The sequence below is a fragment of the Staurois parvus genome, unplaced genomic scaffold (assembly GCF_062004578.1).
Source record: "Staurois parvus isolate SC_StPar_1 unplaced genomic scaffold, SC_StPar_1.0 ptg000547l, whole genome shotgun sequence".
Taxonomy (NCBI): domain Eukaryota; kingdom Metazoa; phylum Chordata; class Amphibia; order Anura; family Ranidae; genus Staurois; species Staurois parvus.
In genome coordinates, this window is record NW_028318343.1 from 813,145 (window position 1) to 824,410 (window position 11,266).

Here is an 11,266-nt window from a genome sequence, read left to right on the forward strand (position 1 = left end):
TGTTTTTTTTTAAGAGGGGGTGTTTTTTGGTGTGTGTGTGTGTGTGTGTGTTTTTTGGTGTGGGTGGGTGTGTTTTTTTTTGGGGTGTGTGTTTTTTGGGGTGTGTGTTTTTTAGGGGTGTGTGTTTTTTTGGGGGGGGTGTGTTTGTGTGTTTTTTTTTGGGGGGTGTGTGTTTTGGGGTGTTTTTTTTGGGGGGGGGGTGTGTGTGTTTTTTGGGGGTGTGTGTGTGTTTTTTGGGGTGTGTGGGTGTTTTTTGGGATGTGTGTGTTTTTTTTGGGGGGGTGTTTTTTTTTGGGGGGGGGGGTGTATATGTGTGTGTTTTGGGGTGTGTGGTGTTTTTTGTGTGTGTGTGTGTGTGTGTTTTTTGGGTGGGTGTGTGTGTGTGTGTGTGTGTGTGTGTGTGTGTGTGTGTGTGTGTGTTTTTTGGGTGTGTGTGTGTGTTTAGCTTTTGGGGGGGAAAAAATTCTCTGAAGTCAGATGGGGGCAGTAGAGGGTTGGGTACCAACAGAAGGTCAGAAGCGCATGATGGCAGACTTGCCCTTCACGCTGACCCCGGATTCATACCAATGTGGTGTGGGAAACGCTGGGAATTGCAATCGCATCGCAGTCATGTGATCTGGTGCTGGTGTCAGTGATAAATTAATGACCCCTCCCCCTGAAACGCATCACAAAACGCAATGCGTTTCCCAGGAATGGTTAAGGGCCCTGCGCCTTCTTTATGCGGGTGTGATGCGATTTGAACCGTGTAAAATGTGTGGCTCAGATCGCACTGTACAGACATTTTACGTTTCATTTCCACGGGAATGCGGTGCGAATTACAAGCCGTGTCCTGCGCCGCATAGTGTGAACCCGGGCTAAACCTCCGAGGCCAAGGCATGTAAGTGGGAGGGGTTCATGTGCCATCCTTGCCCCTGGCAGAGGAAAGTAGCGTATGGATAATAATAGCCTCTGACACTATTTTATATACTTTTTGTTTTAAGTAGACTAGGTGGCTTTTTTTTTTTTTTTTATTATAAAGATTGAGGTCATGAAGCTGACTCTTCGTTTTCTCTATGCAGGTCGGGGAAAATCCGAAGCGAACAATCATGTGTGAGCAGGACGAGGAGGCAGTGGAGACCACAGAGATCGCAGACCCCCGCTCCCCCACACATGGGATTGTACGCACCCCTTTGAGGCCATCTTTACATGGTGAGTGAATGCACCGGCGCCTTCCGCCCCTTTTTAAGGGTTTCAGGAGGTGGGGCGGGGTTTAGGGTCATGTGACGCACCGTCACGGTGGTCACATGATCAGGAAAGGTCCCGATCGAAAGAGGAGATTGGGACCTTTCTGTGAGTACCGGATATGTGTGCAGGGCGTGCGCTCTCAGCACATATGTTGTTTTTTTTTTAATAGAATGCAAATGTGCGGCCGCTCGGCATCTAGGCCCAGATACCGGGAGGCCGCACATTTGCGTTTGGCCGGCGCCAAGAGGTTAAAGCAGATCTTCACCCAATCCAATGGCTTGGCTCTTCTGTTCCCCACCCATCTGCTGCACATATATTGGGGTTTGGGGAATCCCTTCAAATTAAGGGAATTCCTTAGGGCCTCCAGGTCACCAGAACTAGCGTCCCCATTGGAAGATTTCCATTCTGTTACTTTTCAGGGGACAACCCAAAATTTTGGGATTTTCTTTTACTTTAATTTTCAATGATAATGGTAAACAGGATGAATAGAGAGTGTGAATCTCCCTAACGGGGGGCACAGACGGCAAAAAAACTGACAGGGGGTCTAATCACTCTCCACTCTATCCAAAACTTAACCCCCCTGGCGGTATTCCCGAGTGTAGCTCGGGGTAAAATGTCAGTACCAAGAGAGGTAACCCCGAGCTACACTTGGGCTTACCATGCGGCTCTGCATAGGGATTCCCTTGCAGCGCTTACCTTGTCCTGCGCTCCCGCGACGTGTCCCCTGCAGAGTCCCCGGCCATCTCCTCCGGCCGATGCCGGCTTCCGTGTTCCAGTCCCTGTGACGTCGGGACGTACGGGCGCCGGAACCGGCGGGAAATTTGACATTTTTTAAAAATGTAATTTTTTAAAAAATGATTATTATATAGTATAACATTCCTGTATCAAACCATTTCACATACATTTTGTCCCGAGTGCTTTGTCCGGCGCCCTGCCTGCATTTTTACTGTTCTTTCTGCCTGGAAACTTAGAAACGTCCATGGCGTCCAAAAAGCGTCCCTTTAGGTCAAAAGCGGTTTTAGACCGGCTAGAGAACAGCGATAGTAAATCAGAACCACTTGCAGAATTGAGTGATAATGATTCGTGGGGGAAATTCCTCATCAGACACTGAAAACGATTTTGTGACTTTGCTCAGCGATGTGCGAATTTGCCTCTGTATTTCAAATTTCAGTGTTTTTGGTTTGATTATATTATTGAATTAAATGTATTATTATTTTTTATGATTATTTATTAAATTATAATTTATGATTTCGTGTTTCAAATTTTATCATCCCCGGGATGTTTACTAGACTCTTGTTCTGACAGATTTCAGTGAGTTATTCCTAAAAATTACAGCCTACAATAAAAAACTACATATTTCCATGCAAAGAAATGTACCGCTTTCAGCACCAAAAATCTGAAATAATCATACCGCTAGGGAGGTTAAAAAAAAAAAAAAAATTGCTTTTAACCACTTCCCCACCACCCTGTAGAAGAACTGCTGCAGGGCGTGATTTGCATTTCCATTGGTGGCTAGGCATGTCGGTCATCTGGTGCCGGCATCTGGTGATCGCCAAGTGATACTGATGGGAGAGACCTGTTAATAAACACAGGTCTCTCTTCTGCCAGCAAACACATGCTGCTGTGTATTTCTCTGCTCAGCAGCATGTTTCTCTAGTAAAGCACACAGTTACCCCTTTTATCGCCCCATCATGTTAACCCCTTCCTGCCCAGTGCTATTAGTACAGTGTCAGCGCTTTTTATTAGCACTGATCACTGTATTGGTGTCACTGGGGATGTCAGTGGCAGTTAGTCAGTCCCCCCCCCCCCCCCCCCCCCCCCAGTGTCAGAATGTCCTCCGCAGTCCCACTATAAGTCGCTGATTGCTGCCATTACTAGCATTAAAAAAAAAATTAAAAAAAACCAATTCCAGTATATATACCGCAATTTGTAGACACTGTAGCTTTTACATAAACCAAATTAATTTACATATATTGGGATTTTTTTTTTAAAGCAAAGACATGTCGCAGAATACATTTTGGCCGAAATTTATGAAGAAATTTCGATTTTTAAAATTTTTCTTTTTTTACTGAATGTTTTATAGCAAAAAAAGTGTGTGTGTGTATGAGATATATATATATATATATATATATATATATATATATATATATATATATATATATATATATATATATATAATATAAAAAATGACAAATTTTGGAAAAAGAAATAAATTATAATGTGTATGTATATGTATTTATTTATTTATATACAGTCATGGCCGAAATTGTTGGCACCCTTGATATTTCTCCAGGAAATCATGTATTTCTCACGAAACGTATTGCATTAACACATGTTTTGCTATACACATGTTTATTCCCTTTGTGTGTATTGGGACAAAACAAAAAAAGGGAGGAAAGAAAGCAAATTCGACATAATGTCACACAAACCTCCAAAAATGGGCTGGACAAAAGTATTGGCACCCTTTCACAACTGCGGATAAATAAGAATGTTACAAGCATGTGATGCTCCTGTAAACTCACCTGGGGCAAGTAACAGGTGTGGGCAATATAGAAATCACACCTGAAAGCAGATAAAAAGGAGAGACGTTCACTTAACCTTTGCATTGTGTGTCTGTCTGTGCCACACTAAGCATGGACAACAGAAAGAGGAGACGAGAACTGTCTGAGGACCTGAGAACCAAAATTGTGGCAAAATATCAACAATCTCAAGGTTACAAGTCCATCTCCAGAGAACTAGATTTGCCTTTGTCCACAGTGCGCAACATTATCAAGAAGTTTGCAACCCATGGCACTGTAGCTAATCTCCCTGGTCGTGGACGGATGAGGAAAATTGATGAAAGATTGCAACGCAGAATAGTCCGGATGGTGGATAAGCAGCCCCAAACATGTTCCAAAGACATTCAAGCTGTCCTGCAGGCTCAGGGAGCATCAGTGTCAGCGCGAACTATCCGTCGACATTTAAATGAAATGAAACGCTATGGCAGGAGACCCAGGAGGACCCCACTGCTGACACAGAGACATAAAAAAGCAAGACTACAGTTTGCCAAAATGTACTTGAGTAAGCCAAAAGCCTTCTGGGAAAACGTCTTGTGGACAGATGAGACCAAGATAGAGCTTTTCGGTAAAGCACATCATTCTACTGTTTACCGAAAACGGAATGAGGCCTACAAAGAACAAAACACAGTACCTACGGTAAAATATGGTGGAGGTTCAATGATGTTTTGGGGTTGTTTTGCTGCCTCTGGCACTGGGTGCCTTGACTGTGTGCAAGGCATCATGAAATCTGAGGATTACCAAAGGATTTTGGGTCGCACTGTAGGGCCCAGTGTCAGAAAGCTGGGTTTGCGTCCAAGATCCTGGGTCTTCCAGCAGGACAATGACCCCAAACATACGTCAAAAAGCACTCAGAAATGGATGGCAAAGAAGCGCTGGAGAGTTCTGAAGTGGCCAGCAATGAGCCCAGATCTAAATCCCATTGAACACCTGTGGAGAGATCTTAAAATTGCTGTTGGGAAAAGGTGTCCTTCCAATAAGAGAGACCTGGAGCTGTTTGCAAAGGAAGAGTGGTCCAAAATTCCGGGTGAGAGGTGTCAGAAGCTTATTGATGGTTATAGGAAGCGACTGATTTCAGTTATGTTTTCCAAAGGGTGTGCAACCAAATATTAAGTTAAGGGTGCCAATACTTTTGTCCAGCCCATTTTTGGGGTTTTGTGTGACATTATGTCATATTTGCTTTTCTGCCTCTGTTTTATATTTGTTCCAATACATACAAAGGGAATAAACATGTGTATAGCAAAACATGTGTTAATGCAATACCTTTTTTGTGTGAAATACTTGATTTTCAGGAAAAATATCAAGGGTGCCAACAATTTCGGCCATGACTGTATATATATATATATATATATATATATATATATATATATATATATATATATATATATATATATATATATATATATATATATATATATATATATATATATGTATATGTGTGTGTGTATGTATATATATATATATATATATATATATATATATATATATATATATGTGTGTGTGTGTGTGTGTGTGTGTGTGTGTGTGTGTGTGTGTGTGTGTGTGTGTGTGTGTGTGTGTGTGTGTGTGTGTGTGTGTGTGTATATATAAATATAATTTTTTTTTTTTTTCCAAAATTTGTCATTTTTCTTTTTGTTTGCAGTATGAAAGGTGCAGTGGTGATCAAATACCACTGAAAGGACTCTGTTTGTGGGGGGGGGAAGAAAGGACATAAATTTTCATTTATGTACAGTGTTGCATGATTGCGCAATTCTCAGTTAAAGTAACGTGGTGCTGTTAAAAAAACCTCCCCTCTCCATTTAAATCTATGGAAAAACGCACCTGTGTTTTTGAGTTGCATATCCTTAAAAAAAAAAAAAAATGCACTGCAAACAGTGCATAGGACACTAAGACAGGCTTTATGTCCAGCTAGGCTAATACAGAGACCCCACCCCATCTTCTATTGGGAGAACTCCTTTAAGTCCTAGGTGGAGTGAAGGGGGTCATAACTGCACAATTCTATTGGGGGGGGGTAAACATTTCTGCTACATACAATGCATTTAATGTAGGTGTTTGTTTGATTTACTGACTTATGAGTGTCCTTTTTATTATTCAGATTCCTTGAACTTTTTGGCAACGCAGTTAAGTGAGGTGTTTGTATCGGAGGATTCTGGGATTGAGGAAAACCCAGCCGCTGATGTAGAATCTCCAGCTCCCTCTTCTGAAGAGCAGGCAGCGGGTGACCAGATCTTCACGTCCTCCACACCTAGGATACCGGAGGCCGAGGAGACCATGGTGGAAAGTCCAGTCGTCCAAGCTCCAGCATTGCCAGAGCCAACTCCACCTCTCCAACAGCAGAAGCCACGAGGCAAATCTCCACACGGTTCCGGTGAGATGATGCCACACACTCTGATCCTTTTCTTAAAGTGACTAAACTTGGAACTTTCTGCACTTTCCCACAGTAACCACTTTTTACTTCCTTGTGGTATGTTGCAGGGCATGTAATAAAATGTTATGTTTTGCCTTGTGTTGCTCGATTAAACCCCCAAAAAAGTGTACTTTCCCATACCGAACAAAATTAGGAGAAAAAAGGCACCAAAGACTACCTGCACTGTCCTTTCATGTGGTCTTCTGCTGGAGCCCAGAGGAACATCTGATGTAGCTTTCCAAAGTTTGCCTATTGATGTCCAAATGGTCAAGTCCTGTTATCAGGCCCTAGGTACACTATATGGCCAAAAGTTTCTGAACGCTTGACCATCTCACCTATATTATTGTTGGTCATCCCATTCCAAAACCATGGCCATTCATTTAGATTTGGTCTTTTTGTAGCCTCCACTCTTCTAAGAAGGTTTTCCATCAGATTTTGGAGGGGGACTATGGGAATGTTTGCCGATTTCAGTCAAAAGATCGTTTGTAAGGTCAGGTACTGATGTTGGGTGAGAAGACCTGGCTCACAATTGGAGTTTGGAATAATCCCAAAGGTGTTCAGTAGGGTTGAGGTCAGGGCTCTGGAGGACACTCAAGTTCCTACCCACCAAACTCAACAAGCCAAGTCCTTATGGAGTTGGCATTGTACTCGGGGGCACAGTCATACTGAAATTAAAAAGGGGCTACCCCCAAACTGTTACCACCAGGGTATGTTGAAGCATTACCAGAACCCTTCACAGGAAACGACTTGAATGCAATCATCTGAAGAGGTGACCTCACAACTTTGTCCATGTAGTGGATCTCTGCCTTGGAACTTGTGATCGACTCAGAAGGCAAATTATTCATCTATTGTATATCCTTAAGTTATTTTTATTGACCATTTTTCCCTATTGGGGTCCTTACTCCATAGCAGACAGTTTTCTGGTACAATTTGTATTGAGTAATAATAGTGTATCCTAAGTGGTGAAGTCCCACACAGGGGACAGATTCCAAGACAAAAGGAAACGGTTGATAAGACAAGCCCATTTGCAGCCAATCAGATTTTAGCTTGCTGAATCTTGATTTGTTCCAGGTTACTCCACTTTAAAACACTTCTTTTTTTTTTTTTTTTTTAAGGGTGGCTATACTGTAGTGCTATCTATGGCATTATTTTACTTTTCTATTTTCTCAGGGTCCAAAAACATTCGCCAGCGTCCTAGGAAAGCCTTAATGACTGCAGTCCCTGGCCGCTCCCCGCTGAAAATCTTACAGGAGGACAACAGCCCCAGCACTGCTGTACAGAACAGACAGGTATGTGTTATGTACTCTTAGTGTGTTTGTTTCCTGCATGTCTGTTCAACCAGCACGGGGGTGTGAGATTCTAGTGACTGGATGGGCTGCATTCTCGGTGGTGTCACCGCTCTCTAGTGAATGGATGGACTGCATTCTCGGTGATGTCACCGCTCTTTATTGAATGGATGGGCTGCATTCTCGGTGATGTCACCGCTCTCTAGTGAATGGATGGGCTGCATTCTCGGTGATGTCACTGCTCTCTATTGAATGGATGGGCTGCATTCTCAGTGATGTCACCGTTCTAGTGAATGGATGGGCTGCATTCTCAGTGTTGTCACCGCTCTAGTGAATGGATGGGCTGCATTCTCGGTGATGTGACCGCTCTAGTGAATGGATAGGCTGCATTCTCGGTGATGTCACCGCTCTAGTGAATGGATAGGCTGCATTCTCGGTGGTGTCACCGCTCTCTAGTGAATGGATGGACTGCATTCTCGGTGGTGTCACCGCTCTCTAGTGAATGGATGGACTGCATTCTCGGTGATGTCACCGCTCTCTAGTGAATGGATGGACTGCATTCTCGGTGATGTCACCGCTCTTTATTTGAATGGATAGGCTGCATTCTCGGTGATGTCACTGCTCTCTATTGAATGGATGGGCTGCATTCTCAGTGATGTCACCGCTCTAGTGAATGGATGGGCTGCATTCTCGGTGATGTCACCGCTCTAGTGAATGGATAGGCTGCATTCTCGGTGGTGTCACCGCTCTCTAGTGAATGGATGGGCTGCATTCTCGGTGGTGTCACCGCTCTCTAGTGAATGGATGGGCTGCATTCTCGGTGATGTCACCACTCTAGTGAATGGATGGGCTGCATTCTCAGTGATGTCACCGCTCTCTAGTGAATGGATAGGCTGTGTTCTTGGTGAGGTCGAGGGTGAGCAAACTCTGGTCCTCCAGGTGTTGCAAGACAAAGTCTCATGAGGCATGTCCAGACTAACTGCTGCAAGCATGACTCCAAGAGGGAGAAACATGTTTTGCAGACATGATCCCCTTTCATGTTAATGGGACATTTGGGGTAACCCGTACAGGTGTTTGCTGCTGTTGATGATAATGGCGCTCCCATCTAGATGAACTATCACCTTCCTTTTATCTTCTGCAGATAAAGAAGATCTCCTTCCAGTCTGATCCGCCATCGTCTGTCCGGAGCCTGAAGATCTCTCATAGCGGCTGGGAAATGTCCCGTAACAAGGAGAACACACAGTACACCTACAGCGAGAGCTGAACCCGCCGCACTACCACTCATCTCTATGGAGGAGGTGTATATGGACTGAATATATTCTTCTAGCCGCATAGCAACTGCCGCATGCAGATCCCTTGTACACTACCAGTGTAAATATTTCTGCTTCTTTTCTGTCTGTGATTTTTCAATGTTTGGACCAAAATAAAAATGATTTTATGAAAAGTGACTGGCAGTCTCCCGGCATCAGAGTGGGTTCAGCTCATGACTCCTTTCATTTATTGCACTCCTATCACTGTCCACTCTATTGAGGTAAGAATACAGAGAACTTGGCTGACACTTTTTGAAAGTAAGCTGGCTCCATGGTTGAAGCACACCTTATCCACCTCCCGTCCGGCCCATGTATATAAACAGCCAGACGGTGGCAGTGCAGGGTCGGGGGGCTGTTTATAAACGGCCTCCCCGCCCCCTGCTTGTGCGCGCTCCCTGGGAGTGCATAGCACCGCAATCCGGTGCCCTCTGTGTCCTCCAGAGACAGTGGAACACCGATCGTCATACGGAACCTCTGTGTGAGGTCCCTATCGTGATCACTGATTGGCCAATCGGTGATCACATGCATAGTAGTAAGCAAGATGTCACTTCTGACATCATTGCTTACTACGTGTGAAAGCTGTGAATGATCACAAAGGTCACATGGTACAGGGATATTCACAACAGCCTTGTACCATGTGACAAGCTGTGACCAATCACAGCTCACACAGTATTTCTCAATGGCTACAAGAATGCGGCCAGAAAAAAGGAGAAATGATTGCTTTTACAGCCTTTATGGGTGTAAAAGCAATCAGTGTAAAAAAAAAAATAAAATGTTCATCGCCCCCCCCACAAGTAGTACAGCGTCACCATGTATGTCACCGATAGTATGTAAAAAATATAAAAATGTTTAAAAATTATTTTTGCTGATAAACTAATTTGGGTTATTTATCTTTTTAGTAGAAAAAAAAAAACAGGAATAAATTTTGGCCAAGATTTATAATGAAATATTTATTTGCAAAATTTTATAAGAGAAACCACTTTTTTTTTTTTTTAAACGTTTGGACATTTACATAGCAAAAAAAATAAAACTCCCAGTGGTGAATAAATACCACCAAAATAAAGCTTTATCTGTCTCAAAAAAATGCTAAAATATTCATATGGGTACAGTGTTGCATGACCGCGCAATTGTCATTCAAACTGATAGCGCTGAAAATTGGCCTGGACTGGAAGGGGGTGAACGCGTCCGGACTGGAAGGGGGGTGAACGCGTCCGGACTGGAAGGGGGGTGAACGCGTCCGGACTGGAAGGGGGGTGAACGCGTCCGGACTGGAAGGGGGGTGAACGCGTCCGGACTGGAAGGGGGGTGAACGCGTCCGGACTGGAAGGGGGGTGAAAGCGTCCGGACTGGAAGGGGGGTGAAAGCGTCCGGACTGGAAGGGGGGTGAAAGCGTCCGGACTGGAAGGGGGGTGAACGCGTCCGGACTGGAAGGGGGGTGAACGCGTCCGGACTGGAAGGGGGGTGAAAGCGTCCGGACTGGGAGTGGTTAAGGCTACGTTCACACTAGCTTTGTCAGACAGGCGTTAAGGAAGCGTTTTTAACGCTTCTCAAACGCCTATGAAAATTCTGCACATGTCAGCACACAGTGCTGTTCACACTGAAGCATTAGCGTTGCGGCAAAACTGACGCCTCAGGGTTTATTTTCTAAAGCTGGAGAGTGCAAAATCAGACTCACTTCTGCACAGAAACCAATCAGCTTCCAGGTTTCATTGCCAAAGCTTCATTGAACAAGCTGAGGTTAGAAGCTGATTGGTTTCTATGCAGAAGGGAGTCTGATTTTGGACTCTCCAGCTTTAGTAAATAAACCCCCTCATGTCCAGTCAGGAGGAGTTGAAGCCTCCCATTCAAGTCTATGGTGCCGCTCTTCAAATGCCTGGCAAGGCGATTACGGAGCGTTAATACCATTTTAACTTCATTATAGGCGTTTGGTGCGGTTTTAATGCTTGCCAGACACCTCAAAACCGCGCATAGTGCATTTGAGGAGCATTAAAAATGCTTCCCAAACGCTATAGGGGTGTTTGGTAAAGGGTTAGAAATAAAGTCAAGTGTGAACGAGCCCGAAGGCTCCATGTACACGGGACGTTTGGAAATCCCTTCTGAACGGTGGAAACTGACTGCTGGAAAACGTAGGTTAAAAAACGTCTTTTTAGCCGCGTTTGCATACCGCGTTTATGAGCGTTTGTGTTTAGAAGCATTTATTAAAGATAACCTCAGGAGACCTTCCAAAATGCTCAGAATGCACTGAAAAACAGTAAAAAAAAATGAAAATGAACTATTTCAGACATTTTGAGAGCAATAGAGAGCAGAAGCAGAGAGAGAGCAGTATGTGTTGAGATTAGCTGGGTTTTTTTTTTTTTTTTTTTTAGTGTTTGGATGTTCCGGCTCATTTCTGTGCAGAAATTATTGCAGCCGTGTCTAACATATTTTGTTTCATACGAAACGTCAAAGTACGGTGTACCGGGTCCATTTGAGTACCGGGAAAAC

General features: G+C 43.9%; 1 protein-coding gene across 2 annotated transcripts in view; it reads left to right on the forward strand.

Annotated features, from left to right (window-relative positions):
- The window catches only part of CDCA3 (cell division cycle associated 3), a 117,342-nt gene extending 108,422 nt beyond the window's left edge, over window positions 1-8,920 (forward strand). For both annotated transcript variants that reach the window (XM_089690925.1, XM_089690924.1), the window contains 4 exons: window positions 1,059-1,188; window positions 5,875-6,147; window positions 7,357-7,475; window positions 8,614-8,920. In XM_089690925.1, coding sequence (XP_089547051.1) covers window positions 1,059-1,188; window positions 5,875-6,147; window positions 7,357-7,475; window positions 8,614-8,736 — 645 coding nt within the window. In that variant the 3' untranslated portion in view covers window positions 8,737-8,920. The remainder of the gene's footprint in view (window positions 1-1,058; window positions 1,189-5,874; window positions 6,148-7,356; window positions 7,476-8,613) is intronic.
- Window positions 8,921-11,266: the final 2,346 nt, after the last annotated feature.